Genomic DNA, 24604 nt, shown 5'->3' with positions numbered 1-24604 from the left:
CAGGCATTGATGAGATGCTTTTCGACTGGCCGGTCTAGCCCTGATGTAAGGCACATTATACCACTGATTTCTCTGCCAACAGTTGTTCCAGACGTTCAAGGCGCAGCACTAAGTCAGTCGTTTCACGCACATCAACGCCAATCTTAATCATGGCAACGATCATGGATGCAATATCGGCAGGCATGCTGCCCTCGCTCACCTCCTGAATCAGCTTCTCGATCTTGTCGGCTGGCGTGTCATTGATGGCAAACGGGAACTCATACGTCGGCATTACCGCTTTTTTCTGCGGTGCAAGGTGCTTTTCCAGCACTTCTATTGCCTTCATCTTTAGCGGGTGATCGTCAGAATAGGCAATCTCGACCAGCATGCCGACAAACGTTGTCTCGGACTGGCCGCGCTTCTCCATCTCCTCTTCGATCATCTGCCGCCACCCCTTGCCTCGCTTGCGCTTGGAAAAGTCAGGCTGGTAGTCTGGCGAAAAAAGCTTTCCCATCTCGTTCGACTCTCGTTATTTGTTACTTTTAGTATACCAAAAACCCCGCTTTTTGGGCGGGGCTTGTGAGTTTTGGTCACTGGTGGCGCATGGCTTGGTCGATGTCTTTATCCAATGTATCGCCTATTGATGTTGTATATGACCACCCATTGCTTGATTTTGAGGCAATCCTAATCAGAACATCTTGATTGCCTCTTGAATCAAGACTTCGCAGCCACCGATACCGCTCAGCATCCCGCTCATTAGCATCCGCCCGCGCTTCAAGCTCATTTATCATGTCGATTTGCGCTTTGTCTGTACGCATCATGACTGCAAATGCTTTGCCTTTTTCATCGTCGGAAAGCGCAAGGAAGTTTTGCACGGTCCCGCATTGCGCTAGCTTGTAAATACGCTGCAACTCAGATTCCGCTTTATCCGCCCGCTCAGTCTCAGCCTGTTGCATGGCCTTGGCTGCTTTCAGCGCAAGGGCTTTGGCGGTGGCTGTTTCTTCCAGTTCGGCGATGTGTTTGATCAACTCCAATACAGTAAATGAATGGAATGAAGAATTACCCTCTGCTAGTGCTTTTATTCTTTCAAGCTGTTCTTTGCTAAACATGTCACACCTCCACATCATGCTCAATGCCGAGAATGCCGGCCACCTGAACCAGCTGCTCCAAGGTTATATTATTTCCATGATGGAAAGAAAAAGCCTTTTGCACAGCACGAAACAACTTTTCATGTTCAACTTCCATGTCGCGCATTTGCTTTGATTGGTAAACCGCATATCTGCCAGCATCAATCCATGCCTTGCCAGCCTTGCCGAACTGCTCAAGATCAAACCTTGATCCTCTGTTAGTCGTAACCCACTTGCGGCCAATTTTAGTTACTGTTTCGTAATATGAGCAGCCGCTTCTTTTGTCAGTCGGCACCAAGTAAACCTGCATTCCTACTTCAACCTTGTACATACCTATCACCTCAAAACGGAAACGATTGATCTTGCAGCGCGTCAGCCACGCGGCGGGCTTTTTGGTACGGCGTCAGCGGCTTGTAACCAGTGCGGATTACCTTGCATCCTGCCGGTGGCGTGGTGCGTTTATCCAGGTAGCGGATGGTCTCGCCGCTGTCGGTGTCGATTAGGGCGTAGGGTTTCATTTTGGCTGCTCCTTGGCGGCGAGCATGGCGCGGGCCGCCTCAAGCGCGTCTATGAACTCAAGCCAGTAGTCGATGGCAATGGCCACCTCCGAGCCGTCCTGACTTTCAAACTCTTCGGCCCCTGCTTCTATACGGTTGCATGCGGCGAGCAGAATGCGCAGCTTGCCGACGGCAGCATCCGGCACGGCCACGGCTGGAGGCTGGGCATAAAGTGGTTCGCTCACCCAGCCGCTATTTTTCAGCGCGACTGGCAAATGCTTCGACAGGCTAACCTGCATCAACTCAGGCTTTTTCCGTGGGTACTTTAGCCACGCCACCGGCTCGGCCTGCTTCGCCTGCTCGGCTGCGGCGATGGCTTGGCGGGCGCACGAAAGCTCTGCCCATGCAAAATTGCTGTCCGTTTCCTCGCTGTGAATCTCAACAATACTTACCATTTCTTTCAGCGCATCCAACAACTGCTTATTTACGTTTTCCATCTCAATCACCTTTCACGTTATCAACACCATAACAATATACGCCGCATCTTTCTGCGTCAACAAAAACAAAACCCGCCATCAGGCGGGTGTGTGGTTTGTGCAACGGGTTAGCCCTTCCGGCTTTCCCGTATTTCTCGGCGTATGTTGATGACGATAAGCACTACTGACAGCGTAGCGCCAAGCGCAGCGGCAATCGTTGCGGCTAGCGCCTGGGTCTCTGGCGTGACCATCAGCCAGCCGCCAGCGGTTACAGTTCCACCAGCAGTGGCATACCCCACCTTGGCGCTAGTCAGTACGTTTTCGATTGTGGCGCTCGCGTCTTTCACGGCATTTCCTTCGTATGGCGATGACTGCTAACACTAGAAGCAATCCGAACCACAAAACGGCGGATAGCGTCTGCAATGTGGTTAGGATGGAATTCATCTGGTATTAGCATGGCGATTAGTTGGGTTGCGATTAACGCATCTATGGCCGAATCATAAACCATTGCCGGAATCAATGCAAAATAGAGCAATGCATGGCATGCAATTGAAATGCCGGACAGGCCAATCATTCTGATGGTGAAGTTTGAAGCGGGCAGCAGATACAGCGCCAAGATCATCATTGCATCGAAAGATGACATGGCGAACATGTACGCATCATCCGATACGGTCATCCAATACGCCGCATGCTGCAAAACGACGATGGCCGCGATAGCCATTGCACGCTCTTTGCGCAATAGCGCAGCAAGTATGCAGACATAGGTAAACGCGGCCATTGACATGGTTACTTCTTCTTCTTGCTGGTGTCTTTCGACTTGCCTTCACGGCCCTGTGCGCCATTCTGGTTTTTTGCAGGCATGATGTTTACTCCGTGGTTGATAGTGGTTGGATTGTAGCAGCTTTTGCCCGCAGTTTGGCAGGTTGGCTATCAGCATAAGCAGACAGCACCTTTTGCAATCCTGGCCCGCACTCTCGCAGCTCAGGGCAATAGCCACGGACTACGCACTCCGGCACCATGGCATTTGCCAGATCAGGGTCAACTTTACGCATGGCCTTACGCACTCTTGACCACGTCGCCACCGTTGCCCTGTGGCTGGCGTAGCAAAGCCGCTTCTTACTGATATTGATGATTGCTTGGGCGTTGGCTTCAATGCCATGGTTTACCGGCGTCATGCGCGTCACAACGTCGTCTCCAGCGCCGCCACGGTCATCACGGTTTGACTCTACGAAGTGCTCGACGCCAAACTTATGCCGCACCAGATGCGTGCTGACGAATGACGGCACGCCGCGAATTTCGATAAAGAATTTCAGCATGCGGATCGGGCTATGCTCGCACTGGTAAATCTTTTCCCGCGTCATCTGGCTGGGCTTCATGCCGGGCTTGCGGGTCATGTCGCATGCTTTGCGCAGCATGTCTGGGTGGCTTATGTCGGTGATGGTGATGATCATTTTGCCGCCCCAATCATTTCTTTCCAAATATACTTCAACATCGGATCAATCTCCCCGTTGCGATCCAAGTCAATCTTTGCAGCATCCAGCATTGCCCGTGTCGGATCGGATGGAACAAGCATGCTCCCGCCGTTTACAGCAGGATCAGTCGCCACGGCAACATGCCATGCAATCAGATCGTTTAGCTTCTTCTTGGCGGTTTCGTAGCTGTCCGACGGATCGGCAACGCCAAGATGAGTCAATACCATCTCTTCGTCCACGGCACGGTGCCAGCCTGATGGCTGTTGCGGTTCTGGGGATCGGGCACGGATGGCCTCAGCAATCTCTGCCAGCACTTCTTCCGTCGTCTTGTCCATCCAGATGCCGGTTTCGATTTCGGCTAGGCAGGCGTTGCGCTCATCACGCACGCCGCGCTGGTAGGCAAGTGCCGCAAAATTTGCCAGCGCCTCGATGTAGTAACCCGGCAGAGATTGGGAATTGCTGCCAACTTCTGCAAGCCCAGCCTCCACGGCCAGCGCGATGATTTGTTGTTGACTCAGCATTCCCCACCCCTCACTTTCTGGATGACGGCGCGGGCCTGCTGTTCCATTTCGTCGGTGAACTCATCAACAAGCGACTTGCCGTCATCAGCCACGCAAGCATCGCAAGCGCCAATTATGCGCCCCAACACCCCCACCAACTCCACCACCTGCTGTTCCAACTGCTGCTTGCGCTGGCTCTCGGCAAACAGGCTGGCGCGTTCGGTGGCTAGCTGTTTCTGCAGATCCATAATCACAGCACCATCAAACAGCGGCATTGCGCCTTCGTCGTCTTTTTCGCAATCCGTCCAGCCGAACGGCTCGGCGCGGAAATAACCAAATGGTTCGATATGCATTCTCACTTCTCCAGTTCAGCTAACAGGGCGTCGGCGGCTTTTACGGCGCGCATGGCCACGTATTCAGCATCATCCATGCCAGCAGCCAACATCCCCTGCATGGCCTTGATGGCGGCGTATTGACGCAGTGTCATGCCTTCATTGCCGCGATGGTGATTGCCGGCAGTGCGGGGAAACGCCGGCCCGCTGGTGTCTTTGGTCATCACACATTCCCTTTCGAAATGTCCATGTATCTGTTGAAGTTGTCGCAGTCCAGCATTTCCAGCAGCTCTGCACGGTCAATGCTATCCAGCATGTGCAGCAACTCGTCCCGCTGCCGTGCCAGTTCTTGCAGGTCGCTGACTGCATCGGTCAGCAAACTGCCTATGGCATCTTTGTCGCCGTAATGCTGCGCACACCCAGGCATGCCAATTACCTGCCACTGCTCAATCGTTCGGTTCATATCCTATCCCTCGCTGCTATCAATTGCGTAGCAGTGAAGCTCCCCGGTTGGTAGGCATCTTGTTGCGTACTCAATGCCAAACTCTTTTTGCACTTTGTGAAGCGCAACTCTGAATGTCGTAACATCCAGCGCCATGCCGACCTTGTTCTTGCCAAGCGTCACTGCAAAGTCAGACTTGCCAGCAACTTGCACCAATGCCCGCACCGCGCCACAAACGCCGCCCTTCTTTCTGAACCCACACACAAAGTAAGTTTCCATCAGTTGCTCCCTCGTTGAACATGAATAAATTCTAACAAATAGAAAGCAAAAAAGCCAACAAATAAATGTTGGCTTGACGTATTGACTGATTGATTTTTTATGTGTAGCCTTGCCGCACAACCCAGTGTTTTTACCATCGATATAGATGAGAATAGCTCTCTTTTACTGTATAAGAGAGTACAGGCACATTTTTCCTATCGCCCCTTCGCGGGGCTTTTGATTTAATGGTGTTGCTCCGATTTAATGGTGTCGCTCAATATCCATTAAATATTGCCAAAAAAACCAATGAAATCAGTGCGTTACAATTTAATGGATATAATGGATTTAATGGCGACACCTCTTGGCGTCGTCACAGCATCGCAACACCTACCGCATTAAATCCATTAAATCCATTAAATCGTAAGTGCTTGATCTGCAAGGATTTTTTGGCAATATTTAATGGTGTTTTTGCGTCACCATTAAATCACTTTTTCGCCATTAAATCGGGTGCCTGTAGGTTGTCAAAGAGCGCATATCCACTGTGCCAAAGTGCTAGCCAAAAGTAAAGCCCCCGTAGGGGCTTTTGTCATTCGTCGGCTGCCATGTAGTCTCTGCCGGACTCAGTGCAGAGGTATCGCGTGACTGGCCGGCCACGTGCTGGCTTGTGTTCTTCCTCCTGTATTAGCTGCTCTCGCACCATAATTTTGATAGCTGCTGTCACATCATCGCGCTGATAGTGCTTGTTCCTGCACCTGGTTGTTATCTCGCTGTGCGATGCCCACACCTGGCACACATCCAGAATCTTTAGCATCAGCGCCCGCTTGCGGTCGTCGTGGTCGTTGCTTCCTTCCTTGTCGGAAATCTCTACCTTGCGGATCTTGGTCTCGATATCGCTCATCACCAGTTTGGCAGCATAGCGCACCACGTCGATATCGACTTTCGACTTGTTCCAGCCTGCCACGGCAATGCAGACCTTCACAATCATCTCGGTAGCGCGCCGTGCTAGCGGCGTCATGCCCTTTCCCTTGAGTGCTTCCGCCCACTCGAACAGGTAGCCTTGCATGCGGGACAGGAAATCATCCGCTTCCGCCGTGACTTCCAGCGCGAACCGTTCATGGCAGTCATCAATCCTGCCTGCCGTGTTTTCCGGCATGGCAAAGCTAGGTTCGGCAATCCGCATTTCTAGGTGCATTGGCGGCTTGCTAGGCGGTGCAAACCCCTGCTTGGGCATTGGGTTAGCTTCCGGCTCAAAGAACACCAGCGCACGGCTTAGAAAGCCGCTCTCTACCTGCTCACGGGTGAAAGCATCAACCATGGTGGCTGGCGTTGCTGTGGTGAACATGGACAGCCACGGGTTAACCAAACCGCCGTTATCATTGATCGTGCCGAACAACTTTTTCAAGTAGTTGGCCGCGTCCAATGCCGCCCGACCCTCCGGCGAAGTCTTGCCGTAATCCTCCAGCTCCCGCATGTGCTTACTAATCTGCTGCCCGATAGCTGCAAGGATGCTTTCGCGGCGGGATAGGTCAACCATCAACACGCCGTTGGCTTTGGTGTACGCCTCCATGATCGTGCCAATCACGCCTTCAAGGTAGGATGCGTTGCCGGACTTCTTGGAGTTCTGCACGCGCCCAAGAAAGATACCGAACTCATCTATCAAGAAGTTGCTGTACTGGTTATATGCGAAGGTATCTAGCAGGTCTTTGTCAGACTTGATGCGGCCATGGCATGCACGGCCAAGTCCGGCATAGGTCAGCAACTCTCTGGCAGTTGCCATGGCAGACTCCTTCCCCGTGGCAGATGCAGCAATCACCAGCAGGATAAGGTTTGGCGTCACGCCAGACCATCGCCCCGGAATGTAGAAATGCCGTCCGGCGATGTTGCTGGCGACAGTCAGCGTGGTGGCTAGCGCAAGATTGCGGTTATCGAACAGCGATTTGTCGCGCACGTACTGCAACAGGTCGCCCATATTGCCGGGCGGCTGTAGCAGGTCAATATCGTCAAGCTCTGTCACTTTTTGACGCGGCGCTGTCTTTGTCGATTCCTGTTTTGTGCCCCAGTTGCCCCAGTTGTCGATCCATTCCCGCTCCGCGTCGGTCAGTTCCGCATCTAGGTGGTCGCGCTGCACCCAGCCATGCCGCTGTGCCATGGCAACAAGCGTGGCAATGGTCACGCTGCTAGATACCCGCTTGCCGAAGCTGTGCCAACGTGCCGACATTTCACCGGCGGAATACTTCGCCCCACGACTAGACCACGCATCCCACGCGGCAAAGCCTTCTTGGCTTCCATCCGTCCCGCGATGCACGGCCATACCAACCTTGAACCAGTCATCATGCCCCATGTCGGGGTCAAGATAGGTCAGCATGTGTTCAATGTCGCGGATATCGGTATCGGAGTGGTCGCCTTCCATGCGCTGCACTTTGGCGCGGGCAATCAGCTTTGCCAGCGGTGCAGGCAAGATAACCAGCTCGGCCACATCAGACTTGGCGAACGAGTGCCACGCATATTCGCTGCCGGAGGCATGCAAGCTGCCAGGAATCACCACAAACCCGCCGCCTTGCTTAATGTCGATGCCTTGGTATTCTTTCGGCATCTTCCATGCCAGATCAGCGTCAGGCTTGGCAAAGTACAGGTGCAAACCGCCGCCGCCAGTCTTTACCACGGCACTGCAAGCATCAATCAGATTGACGCCAATGTCGGTTTGCAGGCGCTCAAAGGCAATATCGCCGCCGTTGCGTGGGTCAATGTCGATCACGATATGGCCAGCATCCAGCGCCCAGCCTAGGCCGGTATACGGCTCCATCATCTCGCCATCCAGCCACGTATCAATCACCGCCTCATCTACTAGCGGCTGCTTTACCCACTCATTACGGGCAGGATGCTTGCCAGCTGCAAGGCAGTTGCGGTTTCCGCACTCACACGCACCATGCTTGATGCGGTGCAAGGGGAATACGCGCAAGCCTGCTTGCACGAACTCTATGGCGTTTTCGTAGAGGTCACTCACCAATAATCTCCTTAAGTTTTATTGCGCCTTTCGTCAGGCGTACAAGCTCAAGCGCACGGGCGGGAGGAACCTTTCCGGCGCGGAACCATTGAGAAACGGCGCTTTCAGTCACGCCAAGCGTATCAGCAATGGCTTTTTGACTGCCAAATGCCTTTAATAGTGCTTCCATTGCATTCTCCATTGATGTTGCATGTGTGCATTGTGGCTGAATAAAAAGTTAAGTGCAACGCTTGACAGCAGAAAAAGGAAGGCTCATAATGGCATCACGTTGTCAGCAAGGCGACGCACTCACTAGGAGTAAACCACATGGACGTAAAGACCCTGTGCGAGTCATACGACTCGCTAGGCAGGCAGATTGCGCAGCTTGAATTGGCGCGTGCAAAGCTGGCCGAAAACATCATTCTGGCGACTGGACACGATCACATCGGCCAGAAAACATACCAGCATGATGGCGTGAAAGTAACCATCACCACCAAAGAGAACTACACGCTGGACAAGGCGCGGCTCAATGTGGAGTGGACGGAAATGCTGCCGATCAACCGCAGCTATAGCTACACGCTGCGAGAGAAAGACTTCAAAGCAATGATGGAGCATGGCAGCAGCGAGCAAAAGCAACTGCTGGCGGAAATCGTGACGAGCAAGCCGGCCAAGCCGGTTGTTAAGGTGGAGTGGAAATAATGGACTTGAAAAGCATGATCTCCCGCCCTGTCAGCGATGCGCCAATGCTGACGATCTTTGGCGAAGGCGGCACAGGCAAAACTAGTCTGGCGGCAACATTCCCAGCTCCGGTGTTCATCCGCGCCGAAGATGGCTTTGACGTGTTTGCAGGCAAGAAAGCCCCGAACGCATTCCCAGTCCTGAAAAACGGCGAAGATATTTTCGAGCAACTGGACGCACTGCTGGAACAAGAGCATCCGTTCAAAACGCTGGTTATCGACAGCATCACCAGCCTGGACAAGAAGTTCGAATCCGACATTGTGCGCAAAGATCCGCGCGCCAAGTCGATCAATCAGGCTATGGGCGGGTACGGTGCTGGTTACTCTGCCGTTGCCGAGCTGCATAGCAAGGTAAAAGACCGTTGCGACCAGCTGCGTGAGAAGAAAGGCATGACCATTGTCTTTCTCGGCCACGTTGAAACCGAGACCATGGACTTGCCTGACGAGCCGAATTACAGCCGCTACTCCATGCGAATTCACAAGAAGTCTATCGGCTACTACACGGACTTCGTTTCGCTGGTTGGCCTGTTGAAACTGCAAACCATTGTCGATCAGGAAAGCGGCAAGGCAAAGAGCTTTGGCGACCGCGTCATGATCGTAGACAAGCGAGCATCCAGCATTACCAAAAACCGATACGGCATTGTTGATGATATTGACGTGGCCGAAGGCAGCAATCCGCTGCTTGATCTGATTCCTTACTTTAAAAACGCAACTCAGGAGTAATACACCATGGCATCTTTCTGGAACGTAGACGGCGAAGACGTAACCAAATCCGAGATCAAAGAACAGGACAACAGCTTCAAGCCGCTGCCCGAGAACTGGTATCAAGGTCTGGTTGACAAGATCGAAGTGAAAGACGGCGATTACGGCCAAAGCATCCGCGCGACGCTGTCGTGCAAGGTCGGCAACGACATGAAGAAAACCAGCATCAGCTTGAAATGCTGGGATCAGGACACCAAGAAGCGCAAACGTGCCATTCAAATGCTGGTGCTGCTGTTCCGCGTTGCTGGCAAAGACCTGCCCCGCGACGAGCCGAGCGACGAAAACCTGCAAGCCATCGTTGGCAAGAAGATGGGCTTTAAGCTTGGCGTGTACGATATGGAGATGGATGGCAAGCAGTTGACCGGCAACTGGCTGCAATACGTCGGCACTTCGCAGGAAGCCAAAGAAAAGGCGACTGCGCCGAAGGAGGAGGTGAAGAAGCCTTCGGCACCTCCGGCAATGGGTGAGCAAGACGACGACGGGATACCTTGGTAATACCATTTTGATGTGATAGCATGACGCCATGTCAAACGAAGGAGTTTTTCATGGCGTCAAAAACATGCTTTGTGTGCAATATGCATCTTGATATTTCAATGTTTTACAAGCACAAAAATATGGGTGACGGGCACCTAAATAAATGCAAAACATGCACAAAAGAATACGAAAAAAACAGAAGGCAAAATCCAAAATTTAGGGAAAAAATACTGTCATATGACAGAGCTAGGGGATTTAGGCAGGGATATGAGTACACAAAAGAATATAGGGAACGATTCCCAAGGAAATACAAGGCACACACTTTAATAAACAACGCAATCAAAAAGGGGCTTATATCACAAGAGCCATGCGAAGTTTGTGGATCTACTGATAACCTGCATGCACATCATGACGATTATTCAAAGCCACTTATTGTTAGATGGCTATGTGCATCTCATCATAAATTGTGGCATGTGGAAAATGGAGAGGGTTTAAATGCATGATCAAAGCCGAACAAATTCAACAAGAAATAGACGCGATGTGGTCGGAAATGCCGCGTGAGCAGCGCGACTACATCGGCGCATCAGAAATAGGCCACGAGTGCGAGCGGTATCTGTGGCTAAAGTTCCATCGCTGCGTATGGCCGGAGCAATTCGAGCCGCGCATGCTTCGCCTGTTCAATCGTGGCCACCGCGAAGAGTTCCAGTTCGAGGCGATGCTAAAGGCTATCGGCTTCAAAGTGCTGGATAGCTGCCAAGGTCAAGGCGGGTTCAGGCGTGGCTTTTTTGCTGGCCATTGGGATGGGCGCGTTGAGCGTGACGGCCTGACCTATACCGTTGAGTACAAAACCCACAGCGAAAAGTCATTCAACCTGTTATCGCTGAACGGCGTAAAAGAGTCCAAGCCCCAGCACTATGCGCAAATGTGCGTGTACGCCAAAGAGCAAGACAGCGACGGCATGATTTACATGGCCGTGAACAAGAATAACGATGATCTGCACATTGAAGTGCTGCCGCGTGATGATGCGCACGCCGACGAAATGGCAGCGCGTGCCGTCCGCATCGGAACGGACTTCCAGCCGCCAAAGAAGATCGCCAAGAGCGTGACGGATTTCCGTTGCAAGTTCTGCAATGCAAAGCCAGTGTGCCACGGAATGAAAGCCATGCGCATTGATTGCCGCAACTGTGCAAACGTAGAGAAAGACGCGGAAACCGGCAAGTTCAAGTGCGAGCTAGGCCGCGAGCTAGTGCCGTGCGAGCGCCACACATTCAACCCTCTGGCGCTTGCAGACTGCTACGGCATGAAGATTGACAAGGTAGACCCAGCACAAAAGCAGATCACGTTCCTACGCAAAGACGGGACATCGCTCAAGATCGGCGGTGATGATGGTCTGCATTCTGATGAAGTGATGACGATACTATGCGACTGACACCGCGATACTATCAACAAGAGGCGTTTGACGCCGCCGTAGCACATTTGGTCAAGTCGGACGAGCCTGGCATTCTTGAGCTGGCGACAGGCGCTGGCAAGTCGATCATTGTCGCCATGCTGGCCGATTGGCTGGCTGGCAAGAATCGGCGTGTGCTGGTGCTGACGCACTCCAGCGACCTGGTGAAGCAGAACCACGCCAAATACCTGATGACCGGCAACGATGCGGGGATTTTTTCCGCCAAGCTGGGCAAGAAAAACCATCGCCACCAAGTCATTTTTGGGGGCGTGCAAAGCGTGGTGCGCAGTCTTGAAAAGTTCGATCAGCCGTTTTCGCTGATTATCGTAGACGAGGCGCATATGGTCGGGTTCGAGGGCGGCAGCTATCAGAAAGTGTTCCAGCACTTCTACGCTATGAACCCGAAAATGCGCGTCATTGGCCTGACCGCCACGCCGTCACGCGGAAAGTATCGGCTAGTCGCTCCTGATAACTTCTTCAAGCACACGATCTATCGCAAGTTGACAAAGTCGCTGATTGACGAAGGGTTCCTATCGCCTATCGTTTACGGTGCGCCCAGCGTTGAAGAGTACCAGCTTCTTGGCGTGAAGCTGAACAGCATGGGCAAGTTCAATCAGGCTGACATTGACGCTGCCACGCTGGGGCAGGAGCGACTTACCCGCGCTATCTGCACCGACATCATGGCCAACATGTATGCGCAGAATCGGCAGCTGTGCATGATCTTTGCCGCGTCCATCCAGCACGCCGAGGAGATTGTCGGCTATCTGCCTGCCGGTCTAACCGAGATCGTGACCGGCGCAACATCGCAAGGCGACCGTGACGACATTATCAACGCTGCCCGCAATGGCCCGATACAGTACCTTGTAAACGTCGGCACGCTAACGACGGGAGTTGACATACCAAGGTGCGATTGCATCGCGCTGCTGCGTGCTACGGAGTCGCCTGCACTGCTATCGCAGATCATTGGCCGTGGTTTGCGGCTGTCGCCAGAAACCGGAAAAGAAGATTGCTTGCTGCTGGATTATGGCCAGAACATTGACCGCCACGGAGAGGCGGAGGACGATCTTTTCGGCCAGCTGGAGGATATGAAGGTCAAAGAGAAGTCGGGCGACATGACCAAGGTATGCCCTGAGTGCAACAACGAATCGGGCTTCTTTGCGCGGCGATGCAAGCACAATGCCGGATGGGATGGCGAGATGTGCGGCTATCGCTTCGAGTTCAAAACATGCCCATCGTGCGACACGGAAAACGATATTACCGCCCGCTACTGCTGGCACTGCCAGCATGAGCTGGTAGACCCAAACGACAAGCTGAGTCGTGCGGCAAGTGTCGGCAGTGCGCAGAACCTGGACGAGCTGCCAGTGATTCAGACAGTGCTCATGCCACACAAGAAAGACGGCAAGACGCTATTGCGTGCTGACTACACCGTGCAAGCCGACACTAAAACGCTTGTCGTGTCGGAGTACTTCCACGAGTCGCATGAATCGCCATTTGTAGTGATGAAGTATCGGCAGTTTCTGAAAGACATAGGCGCATCCGGCACGGTTGAAGATGTGCTAGAAGGCGACAATTACCAAGGCGTTGAGCGCGTCACGCTGAAAAAGAATGGCCGGTACTACAATGTCGCCAAGCGTCATCTAGGCCAGCCAACACCTGTTACAGTACACAAGAAAGGGCAATTCCAATGGACGTAAAAGTGCCGTATGAGTCTGACGAACAGATTGCATTCGTGAAGTGGTTTCGAGCCACGTTTCCCGATGTGCTGATCTTTTCGATTCCAAACGGGGGCAGTCGTCAAAAGCGTGAGGCGCTCAAGCTTAAGGCCGAAGGGGTCGTTTCTGGTGTGCCTGATCTTTTCATTCCAGAATGGCGCTTGTTCATCGAAATGAAGCGCCAGAAAGGCGGCGTGGTGTCGCCTGAGCAGAAAGCCATCATGGCAGAGCTGGTGCGTGTCGGGTATGTGTGCCAGGTTTGCAACGGGTACGCGGCGGCAAAGGATTTCGTGCTATCTTTTGTTGACGCGAAATCAAGCGGCGTATAGCATGGCTGTACCAATTGAGGAGATTGATATGCGACACACCAACGTAGAAGCAATATTCCAGCAAGAGCTGGAAAAGTTCCAACAGGCGCTTAACGAGCTCGTAACAGAGACGTGTGGGCGCATTGAGGCGGAGTATCTGCCATTCGTTGCTAGCGATGTGGAAATGAACGCCTACATGATGGCGGCTGATCTTGTTCGCGGCATTGTTGCCGGAGATAAGGACGCTATTGATCGCGTAAAAATTGCCGACATGGGTTACAGCGCCGAGCAGGTGCGGTCTGCCATCTACCGACAGCATAAAGATGACCTGCAGACGGCAATCATCAAAGACCTTGAGCGCAAGGTAGAGTATCTGGAATCGCTAATTAAATCTGGCCGAGGCTACTAGCATGAAAATCGACCACACAAAACACACGCTTGACGATATTAAGGCAGCACTGCACGCCAAGCTGAAACAATGCACGCCGGACGAATGCACAGAATACAGCATTATCGTGACCAGCAATGGCATGGATTCGTCGTGCGTTACCGTTGGCGCTGATTACGTTCGCCAGAATGGCGTTGTAGCTTACAACCTGCGGAGTGAGAGAGTATGAAACTATCCGACAAAACCCAACACCAGCTTGATGACGAACACCGCAACAACACCGAAGCCATCCAGCTGCACAAAGCGTGGATTGACGCGCACCAAGCTTATGCTGATGAGCTCGGCGGCATGGCGCTGTGCCATGCGACGTTTGGCGAGGTTCGTGCGTGGGTGCAGGTTGAAGATGTGAGCGAGTATCAAGTTAGCCGTCCGGTGCGACTGATCGCCGGCAAGCCGGTGTACGTGGTGAGCTATCAGGGCTTTGAACTGAACGTGGTGGAAAAATGAACCATGAGTTAGTCACCATCAAATACCACGGCCTATTCTTCGATGCGCTGGTATCGGCTGATGATGTGGTGTTTTTCTACGAAGATGCGCCGCTGGGCGAGCTATTCAAACTGTTTGACCGCTTGCACCGTGCGGAAATGACTAGATTGGCCGTGACTGCGGCATTGAAACAAGCTGCCGATAAGGCGGCGTTTGATAAGTGGAGTGATGCGAAATGTTGAAGTATGAGGATTTCTTGAAGCGTAAAGAAGTGACGCCAATCATTGCTGGGCATTCTGTGAGCGATGATGAGCTGAACGAAAACATGTTCGATTTCCAGCGCGCAATCGTCAAGTGGGCATTGCGTCGTGGTCGTGCGGCAATCTTTGCCGATACCGGCCTTGGCAAAACGCTGATGCAAACCAGTTGGGCGGATAACGTCGTGCAGCACACTGGCGGCGATGTGCTGATCGTTGCGCCGTTGTGCGTGGCTCAGCAAACGGTACGCGAAGGTGAAAAGTTCGGCATTGATATCAACTTTTGCCGTAGCCACGATGCGGTAAAGACTGGCATCAATATCACTAACTACGAAATGCTTGATCGTTTCGATCTGTCACAATTCGCTGGCGTGGTTCTGGATGAGTCGTCCATCCTGAAAAACCGCGACGGCAAGACGCGCAATGCCATCATTGATGCGTGCCAGCAGGTGCAGTACCGACTGAGCTGCACGGCCACGCCTTCGCCCAACGACTTCATGGAGCTTGGCAATCAGGCTGAGTTCTTGGGTATTATGAGCATGCAGGAAATGCTGGCGATGTACTTCATCAATGACGCTGGCGACACTGGAACATGGGTTCTAAAAGGCCACGGCAAGTCTAAGTTTTGGGAATGGCTGGCAACGTGGGCGGTAGTAATTCGCAGCCCTGCCGATCTGGATTTTGACGGATCGCGCTATGTGCTGCCGCCGCTGGTAATGCATAGCCACGTCGTTAGCAGCAAGGCAGAAAACGGCCTGTTTGCTGACATTGCCACGGGCCTGATGGAGCGCAACAAAGCACGCAAGGAAAGCATTGATGAGCGCGTGGCGGCATGTGCTGATGTGGTTAACGCTAGCGATGAGCAATGGGTAATCTGGTGCCATCGCAATGAAGAGGCCGATAAGCTGGTGGCGGCCATCCCCGGCGCTGTGGACGTATCAGGTAGCGACAGCATCGAACACAAAGAAGAGTCTGTTCACGCTTTTCTTGATGGCAGCATCCGCGTGCTGGTCAGCAAGCCGAAGATTCTCGGCTCAGGCATGAACTTCCAGAATTGCCACAACACCGCATTCGTCGGACTTTCCGACAGCTGGGAGCAGTACTATCAGGCAATCCGCCGATTCTATCGGTTTGGCCAGACCAAAGAAGTGAACGTCCATGTCATCAGTGCAGAATCTGAAGGCGCAGTGGTGGCAAATATTCAACGCAAAGAAGATCAAAACGCCCAAATGGGTGCGGAAATGGTGAAGCACATGAGCGATAGCATGAAGAAAGAGATTTTCGGGGCGTCCATCGAGAAAACAGAGTACGTGCGTCAAGTCGCGCACGGCAATGGCTGGACTATCCACAACGCGGATTGCATTGATCTTGCGCGTGAAATCGAGTCCGAGTCCATTGACTTCACAATTTATTCGCCTCCTTTTGAGTCGCTTTTCACATATTCAAACAGCGACCGAGACATGGGCAACAATAAGTCCAGCGAGGACTTCCGCCAGCATTACCAGTACCTTATCGAAGAGATCATGCGCATTACCAAGCCTGGCCGACTGGTAGCGGTGCATTGCATGAACCTGACCACCAGCAAAGTGAATGACGGCTTTATCGGCATTCGTGATTTTCGTGGCGACATTATCCGCGCACATCAGGCCGCTGGCTTTATCTATCACAGCGAGGTTTGCATCTGGAAAGATCCCGTTGTAGCCATGCAGCGCACCAAGGCGCTGGGGCTACTGCACAAGACCATCAAGAAAGACTCCAGCATGAGCCGTCAGGGTTTGGCTGACTATTTGGTGATCTTCCGCAAGCCTGGCGACAATCCTAAGCCTATCAGCCACACCGCTGAAGAATTCCCGGTTGATATGTGGCAGCGTTACGCTTCGCCGGTGTGGTTTGACATCAATCAGACCCGCACGCTGAATTTCCGCGAAGCCCGCGACGAGGACGATGTAAAGCACATCTGCCCGCTGCAACTGGACGTTATCGAGCGTGCGCTGGACCTGTGGACGGCCAAAGATGATCTGGTGTTTTCGCCATTCACCGGCGTCGGCAGTGAGGGCTATTGCGCCGTCAAGATGGGTCGCCGGTTCATTGGCAGTGAGCTGAAGCCGAGCTACTACGGCCAAGCACTCAAAAACATGGCCGAGATTGAGCAAGGCACTATGGGCTTGTTTGACTAATCACTCCCGCGCCGCCGTTAGCAAATATCAATTTCACGGCGGCGCACTGTACGCACATAATCACGGCGTCAACAAAGGAAACCGACATGCCGAAGATGACGCGAAAAACCGACCGCGTGACGCGTTTGCTCAAAAAGCCAGCGCCATATCGCAGCAAGATGATGCCGCCAAAGAAGCAAGCATTTGCCTGCATTGATGGACCGCTGAAAGGCGTTACATTGTGGCTGACCAGTGCATGCACTGGCGTAATAGAAATGGGCGGCAAAGCGTTTCAGTACGTGGCCGCAGAGCAAGATAAACCTTACCTGAAAGTAGAGTTCAAATGACCACCATTACCACCACTAAGGCCGAAATCGGCAACGCCGTAAAATCCGCCGCTGGCGTAGCGCCGAGCAAATCCACCATGGCAATCGTCACCAACCTGCTGATTCGAAAGCATGGCGATGGCGTTACCTTCACCGCATCCGATCTTGAGCTGGAAATGCACTACAAAGCCAGCATTGTGGGCGATGATTTTGCCGTGACCGTTCCGGCCAAGAAGTTTGGCCAGATCATCAGTGCACTGAAATCTGACGACAAAATCAGCATGACGCTGGACAGCAACAAGCTGCTGGTGAAGGCTGGCCGTAGTCGCTTCAACCTGGCCACCATGCCCGCCGAAGATTACCCGGAAATGCCGGAGTACAAGGCCAGCGACGCGGCAAAGTTTGAGATCACGCAAGCGGCGCTACACAAAGCCATTGGCAGCGTTTCGCACGCCATGGCCATTGCCGATATTCGCACCTACCTGAACGGCGTGCATCTGGTGTCTGATGGCGTACTGACTGCCGTTGCCACCGATGGCCACCGACTGGCGACTATCAAAACCGACGTGCCATGCCCTAAGTTTTCCACCATTCTGCCAAAGAAAGCTGCTGACGAACTGATGCGCCAGCTCAAGCCGGTCGATTCCATTGTGTCGGTAGAGATCAACGACCGCTATGCACTGTTTGACCTTGGCAGCCTGACGATCAAGAGCAAGCTGATTGAAGGCCGATTCCCCGACTGGGAGCGAGTAATCCCGCGCGCTAACGACAACCTGGTGATTGCTGGCAAGGCCGAGATTCTGGACTCCATCGCACGCGCATCTATTCTTGCCAACGACCGACTGAATGGCGCACTGGTGAAGATTGACGGCAATGTGCTGTCGGTAGCGTGCAAGAATCTTGACGGCGAGGAATCGAACGACGAAATCGAAGTTCAGCACGACGGTGCAACCATCGAATGCGGCTTCAACTTCCACTATCTGCGCGATGCGGCAAGCGCCATTGACGGCGACGTGGTAAACATGGCATTCCGTAGCGGCGCTTCTGGCGCGGTGCTGATTTCTGGCACTGATTCCGCGCTGCGCTGTGTTGTTATGCCGATGAGGGTTTGAGTTATGGCCGACATCATCGACACCGCCAACGACGCCGCGGAGTTGTTCTTGGCCGATAGCCTGGCGCACGTACCGACCGACGCACTGCCGCTGACCGGCTTCTGCCACAACTGCGAAGAAGAGACGGCAGCACATTTTTGCAGCAAAGACTGCATGGATGATTACGAGTACCGGATGCACATCCGGAGAAAGCAGGGGTTGGCATGATCTGGGTTGCTTTGTGGTTGGTTGCGGCAGTTGTGTTTGGCAACTGCTGGGTAATGGGAAAAGTCCTGAGGGACATTGAAGAACTGAAACGACAGAGTGAGGATGATTTGAAATGAACATGGACATTATCGGCGATCAGGCGCAGTTCATGCGTGCATGCGGGCAGACGGTTGGTGAGTTCAATTATCAGCAATGCGTGATGTACGAAAAATTGCTTGAAGAAGAACTTGATGAGCGTATTGATGCAGTCGTTGTTGCCAACAGCGAAGTGGAAGAGTTTGATGCCGACCTAGACATCCTCGTCGTGCACATCGGGCGCATGCTGTCGCGCTGGCACCCGAACATGATCCAGGCAGGCTGGCACGAAGTCATGCGCTCTAACATGAGCAAGTGCGTGCCGGATGGTCAGGGCGGATTCACCACGATCAAGCGCGAGGACGGGAAAGTGCAAAAACCTGACACCTACAGCCCGCCAGACTTGGCAAGCATCATGCGGAGGTTTGGCCATGACGTCTGACGAAATGGAAGCATGGCGCAAAGCCAATCCTGGCTTACCGATCGCTAAGTGATGCAACAAAACAACAGCCGCCGTCGTGCGGCTTTCTTCTTGTTGACGCGTCGAGATGTGGCGTATATATTGGACACATCGAAACGTAGGGAGCAAAGGAGATCCAAATGCTTACCAAAAACTTCATGAATCACTTCAAGATTGAGTTTGGCAACTGGGTTACGCCGTGCGGGCAGTTCTATTGCTATCACGAGACCGGCAACGTTTACCGGCTTGGCGAGCAGGGCTATCAAGAGCCTGTTGGCAAGTGGGATGACGCATCCTCCAGAATTATCTGGAACTAACCATGCACCACTTCGCCGAGGCGGCATTCTACATCTTCGACCACATCCAGCGCGGGCTGATGTGGGTGTTCAATATCAAGGAGTAACGACATGCTAATCACCATCAAAAAATACTTTCTGAAGCGCAAGATTCGCCACCACGCGGCCAGCATTGAAGGTTGCCACCATGAGGCGGCAAAGATTGCCGCAGAGATCGCCGAGCATGAGAAAAAGCTGAATCTTGCCGCTCGCCAGTTGCGTGAGCTGGAAATGCCGGTGCGGATTGGGAGTGCGTTCAAATGACAGATCGTGAACTGATGGAACTGGCGGCGAAGGCTGCTGGCTACCGCGTGATATGGTACGAAGATCTTCAAGCGTACACAGCTTACAATTTTGACGGTGTTTTAATTGACGAGTGGAACCCACTCACCGACGACGGCGACGCGCTGAGGCTGGCGTGCGATCTTGGCCTGAGCGTGTACCCAGTGGCACGCACAAGTTCTGGCGTAGCGTGTTCTGCTGCCGGCTCCGCAACGTGCGGGCGGATGGCGGAGGTTGCCGACCCGTTGCTCGACGTGCGGACAGCAACCCGCCGCGCCATCGTCCGCGCAGCCGCAGAAATCGGAAAGGCCATGCAATGAACACCAAAGCCCTACCCATGAACATCCGCATCCAAGCGGTAATTGAAAAGCGCCACCAAGAGCTGATGCAGCCGCTTGGCAGGCTGGAATCTACTGTGTACCGCCCGAAATCGGTAGCCGAGCGTGCCAGGATTGCGCAGGCCAAGCGCGAAGAGCGGGAGGCAACGAAATGGTAGCCGGTCTAGCATTCTGCGTGCAGCAGATCCAGAAAGGCAGCTTCTACGGCCATATCACCACGCGGCAGGCGGTAGATGAGTCTAGGCAGGAGGCGCTGCGCAGCGGCGCTACGCTATACGCCGGTCAGGCATGCGCAAAGTGCGGTTGCAGTGTGCGATACACCAGCAACAACGGCTGCCGAGACTGCCACCTGAAACGACTGCGAGATAAGAGAATGGCTGCTATGAAGCATGAAGGCGTGCCAGTCATGACTAGCAAGCAGGCCAGCGAGGCAAGGAAGCAGGCCAAGGCCGAAGGCAAATACCACTACAATGGCCGCCCGTGTAATAAGTGCGGCGGAACACTTAGACATGTAAGCACGTCGTCGTGTGTGGCGTGCAGCAGGGAAAGGAAGAAAAAATGAGCAACAGAATGCTAGGTCGCAAAGCGGCAGACAATTACCTGATGACATTTTTGGTTCATCTGGAAGAGATTCGGCGCGGCGTTGCAGATATTGATAGTCTGAACATTTGCAGCGTTTACCTGCAAGCCATGCTGTCAACCGTTACCAGCTACAAAAACCAGACTGTCATCCGCGCAGTTTACGATGCGTGCCAAGCTTGGGTTGATGCCGACAAGCGGCGCATTGATCTCGGTTCGCGGCGCATGGTTTTAACAGGCGACCAGATGAAGGCGGTTAGCAGGGCAATCAAGTATTTCGACATGATGCTGCCGACGGTTCATGCGCATGTCTGGCTCCGTGCGCTGGATATTGGCGCTGAGCAGGTGCATAAGTGCATCGCAGAATACAACGCACAACACGCCGTCAATACCTGATATACTCCGCATTAGGAGGTGTCAATAATGACCACATTCAAAGAGAAGTGCCAGCAGCTGGCCCGCAAGGTTGGCAGCTGGAAAACAGCACGCGACAGCATGGCCGTTCACATGGGCGTGCATCGTCTGGAAGTAACGCGCATGCTTGCAGGCATGCAGCGTGTGGATGAAGCCAAGCTGGCAGGTATCGTAGAGCGTCCTGCATACCCTGGTTACGTTACCGTTGCCACCATGGCTCAGCACATGAACTGCCGACGCCAGAACGTGCACCAGCGCATCAAGCATGGTTCACTGACAGCGCCGGAGCATGAAGAAGGCCGCGAAGTTTGGCGCGGCGAAGAGTATCGGCATATTTGGGAGGGGGTTTATCATGAATCGACAGCGGCGCAATAACTGGATTTTCCAAGCCCGCAAGAAAGCGGCATTCCACGGTGCGCAGCATCAGTGCAACGAACGCAAGGCGGGGGTGAGTGAGAAGTGAAGCACGACATTCCCACAAATCCCAACGTAGTGATGATCGACGCCAGCATCGTTGCACCGCCAATTGGTGTAAAGCTGCTGCTTGGCGACAGCGTGCGCGGCATTACCACCATCGGCCAATGGCAATCCGGTTTTGACTGCTGGGCGTACTTTCCGAAGTTTCCTGATACGTTGAAGCGAAAAAAGGTTGACGCGGTTTAGGTTGGTGTATATAGTTTGGGTTGTTGGTGATGCGCAGTGGCGATGCGCGACAGAGCATGGTGGCAAATGTCGGGTAGGCGGCTCCAGTCATTGGAAGCTTGCACTATGACCACTCTGAAGGGCAAGCCGGCAACTGCCAGCCGGCCACCAGCACCAAAACACATACAGGCTGCTCTCCACTTACGCGCAGTAAGATGCGAAGCAGGCAATCCAGTGATGGAAGTAAGGGCGGCAATCCTGAAACTGCCAATAGCCGAAAAATCTAGCAGCCTTGAGAAAGCTGCGCAGTATGTAGCTGTATTGGTATCGCCCCGCATTTCCCAGCATCACACGCTGGCCGCTCAGGGGCATAAATGAGCGGGAACCTTACCCTGAGTTGCTGGAACGGGAAAGTGTGAACCAGCATGGCGGTTTACGGTACATATACTAGGCGCTGTCAACGCAGATAATGACAAGCACTAGGGAGGAAGCCGGTTTACGCCAGTAGTACGAACTTCCTCCGTCTCCTTTCCGGCTTCGCCAGCTGGTTATCTGCAAGGCGCGATTGACTGGCGTAAGCAGTCGCAACACCAAGCCGGATATAACGCATGGCTGCGACTGTAGCGCAGACTTTTACCCCCGTTCCAGTAGGGTGATGCGGTTAGGCTGGAACGGCTTGGTGTTGGTTTTCACTCCCCTTCGCCCGCCTTGCGCGGGTGTTTTTTTGCCAACAAAAAAGCCACCCGAAGGTGGCCTAGTTCATTCCAGCAGATACCCGCCAGTTATCCCGTGGCGTGAGATAGATCACCTCACTTTCTGGATTTGTTGAGCGCCAGCAAGTCAATCAGCGCAACGATCTTGCCCATTACTGCATCATCTGCTGGCGTCGGCGTCAGCTTTGCCACGACAGATGCGACGGTCACAACGCCAGTGGCGATGCTCCAAAGGTCAGTCCAGTTTTCCATGATCCATTCCATGTAGTTGTTACTCCTGTAGTTTAGCAATTGCATCAGCAATCGCCTGACAAATAAGCCACTTCTTTTCCTGCCAAGTCTTTAGCTCGGCGGGATTGCTCAAGAAAAACAGCTCCACGATGATGCCGCCAGCGCTCACGAATGCCAGCCTTCCGCGTGCTGATTTCGTTTGATCGATCCACCCGGCGTCACCGCGCAGCTTGATGCCCATGGCCTTGCTGATAGCCGCAGCAATCGCCTGCGACTCCTTTCTTAGCGATGGCAGGCTGATGCACTCAACACCGCCAGCCAAAGGATTGACGGCAGCGTTGCAGTGAAACTCCACTGCCAGAGTCTTTCCGGCAATGAGTTTGACGGCTGCAGCCAGTGGTTGGTTATCCGAACCCGTGCCATCAGAAACTGCCGGGAAACCGGCAGATTCCAGCTTGTGTCGCACGATGTTGCGGGCTTCAACAGCGATATCTGCCTCCCTGACGCCGTTTGCTACAGCGCCAGGGTCTGTGTTGCTGTGTCCTGCGGAAAGTAGAATCATAATAAGACCACGCTAAATAACAACATTTTCAATTTTCCCGGTGAGGACGTATTTCGCACCGTCATACGTCCTGAAGGTATAAACGGACGAATTCCCCCCGGCAGAAATTGCCGCCACTGTGCCGGTTACAAAAGCACTACCAAAACTAGGTGTAACTGCCGTCGCCCCATTGCTATTCTTGAGTTGAATAACCATCTCGTGCGCGATGTTTGGCGCGTTTGTCGGATTGGCGATGGCAAAAGACGCGGAGCCAGAAAAAGTCACGTTATGATGCTGCCCGTTATCAATGTTTGGCGTATAGCTGGTGGTGCCGTCATTGAAAGATTGAGCGTAACGCGAAATACCACTTTTCTGCTGAATGTCTTTTGACAGAATTAGCGAGTTGCGATTACTGACGGTGTTGTACGGAGGGTTGTATGTCGCTGCCGTCTGTACCGATCCGATAGCGTTGATGAAGCCCCGCGTATCGGCAAAGTATCGCGCACCAGTAGATGCGTCAGCGCCTTTTGTGCTGGTGGCGTCCATCACACCGCCATTAACAGCGGCAAAATCACCAGATGTGCTAGTGCTACCGAATGCGCCTGGCACCCTCATATTCCCGCCGCTACTCAAGTAGCTGTAACCACCGTTGCCCGTGCTGGTGGCGTTGCTGGCATCGAGGAATCCATTCAGCGTGTACGCGCCGTGGCTGGCGTTTCCAGTCAAGGTTGCTCCGGTAACAGTCATGTTCGCGCCACCAGCGGAATATGCGCCATACAGACCGTTGCCAGTAGAAACGCTGTCCGTGCCGACAAAAGACGCGCCGCGTACAGATCGCAGGCCGGAGCTGCTATTGCTCTTGGCTTGAAACTTTTGGCCATCAATTGCGCTGCCATCTTCTGCTGCCACACCGCTGCCGACGTTCATCGCTGCATGGCAGCCGATGGAGCCCAGTACGATTGCACTGCCGACAAGCGAGGCAATGCCGTGATTGCCGTTGCCGCAAGCCACAACAAAGCCGCCGGCCCAGATACCAGAACAGTTGTATGCCAGCAGGCCGTTACCACCGTTTCCGTTAAACACGGGCTGCTGCGAGTACCAGCCGGTAGTGACAAAGCCACCGCTATCCGCTTCCATCCCTGCCTCGCCGTTGCCGCAGGCAGTAAATCGGCCTTCTCCGTACAGGCTGCTGCCGTAACCGACCCAGATGCCAGAACGGTCGAAATTGTTTACGCCGAAGTTAGCATCAATGCGTGCGCTTGCGCCGCTTGTGCGGATGTTGGACGTCGCGCCTACCGGCTGCTGGCCCGCACGATAGCCGACCACAAAGCCGTAGTCAGCGCCAGTGGCCTCACCGCCACCCTCGATGACAAGGTTGTTTACTGTGCCGATATTTGCTTCAGGGCCAATGCAGAGACCATCCGAATTCGGGAAGCGCATCACGGTTTTGATAATCGTAGCCGTACCGCCAGTCGTTGCACTGCTAGCAAGGCCCGCCTTACGACAGGTGTTGCGCACGGTTGCCGTGCCGGAACCGACTGCGGTTACTTTCCAGC

General features: G+C 53.5%; 3 protein-coding genes across 3 annotated transcripts; 2 read left to right on the top strand and 1 right to left on the bottom strand.

Moving 5' to 3' along the window:
* The first annotated feature begins 11584 nt into the window (after nt 1–11584).
* Nucleotides 11585–13180, top strand: LOC138360142 (putative DNA repair helicase RadD). Its single transcript, XM_069320081.1, has one exon. The coding sequence runs from the start codon at nt 11585–11587 to the stop codon at nt 13178–13180; it is 1596 nt and encodes a 531-aa protein (XP_069176182.1).
* A 4037-nt stretch (nt 13181–17217) lies between these two features.
* On the top strand, nt 17218–18231 carry LOC138360141 (beta sliding clamp-like). The gene has a single exon (XM_069320080.1). The coding sequence runs from the start codon at nt 17218–17220 to the stop codon at nt 18229–18231; it is 1014 nt and encodes a 337-aa protein (XP_069176181.1).
* Nucleotides 18232–23081: 4850 nt separating this feature from the next.
* On the bottom strand, nt 23082–24488 carry LOC138360140 (uncharacterized PPE family protein PPE12-like). Its single transcript, XM_069320078.1, has one exon. The coding sequence runs from the start codon at nt 24486–24488 to the stop codon at nt 23082–23084; it is 1407 nt and encodes a 468-aa protein (XP_069176179.1).
* Nucleotides 24489–24604: the final 116 nt, after the last annotated feature.

Source organism: Procambarus clarkii, unplaced genomic scaffold (assembly GCF_040958095.1).
Source record: "Procambarus clarkii isolate CNS0578487 unplaced genomic scaffold, FALCON_Pclarkii_2.0 HiC_scaffold_97, whole genome shotgun sequence".
NCBI classification, from domain to species: Eukaryota; Metazoa; Arthropoda; class Malacostraca; order Decapoda; family Cambaridae; genus Procambarus; species Procambarus clarkii.
Note: the sequence above shows the minus strand (reverse complement) of the source record. Positions and strands in the feature narration are given on the sequence as shown.

Excerpts from the sequence above, each read along its gene's own strand:
- LOC138360142 (XM_069320081.1), top strand. The coding sequence starts at position 11,585 with ATGCTGGCCGATTGGCTGGCTGGCAAGAATCGGCGTGTGCTGGTGCTG.
- LOC138360141 (XM_069320080.1), top strand. The coding sequence starts at position 17,218 with ATGGCAATCGTCACCAACCTGCTGATTCGAAAGCATGGCGATGGCGTT.
- LOC138360140 (XM_069320078.1), bottom strand. The coding sequence starts at position 24,488 with ATGCGCTTCCCGAATTCGGATGGTCTCTGCATTGGCCCTGAAGCAAAT.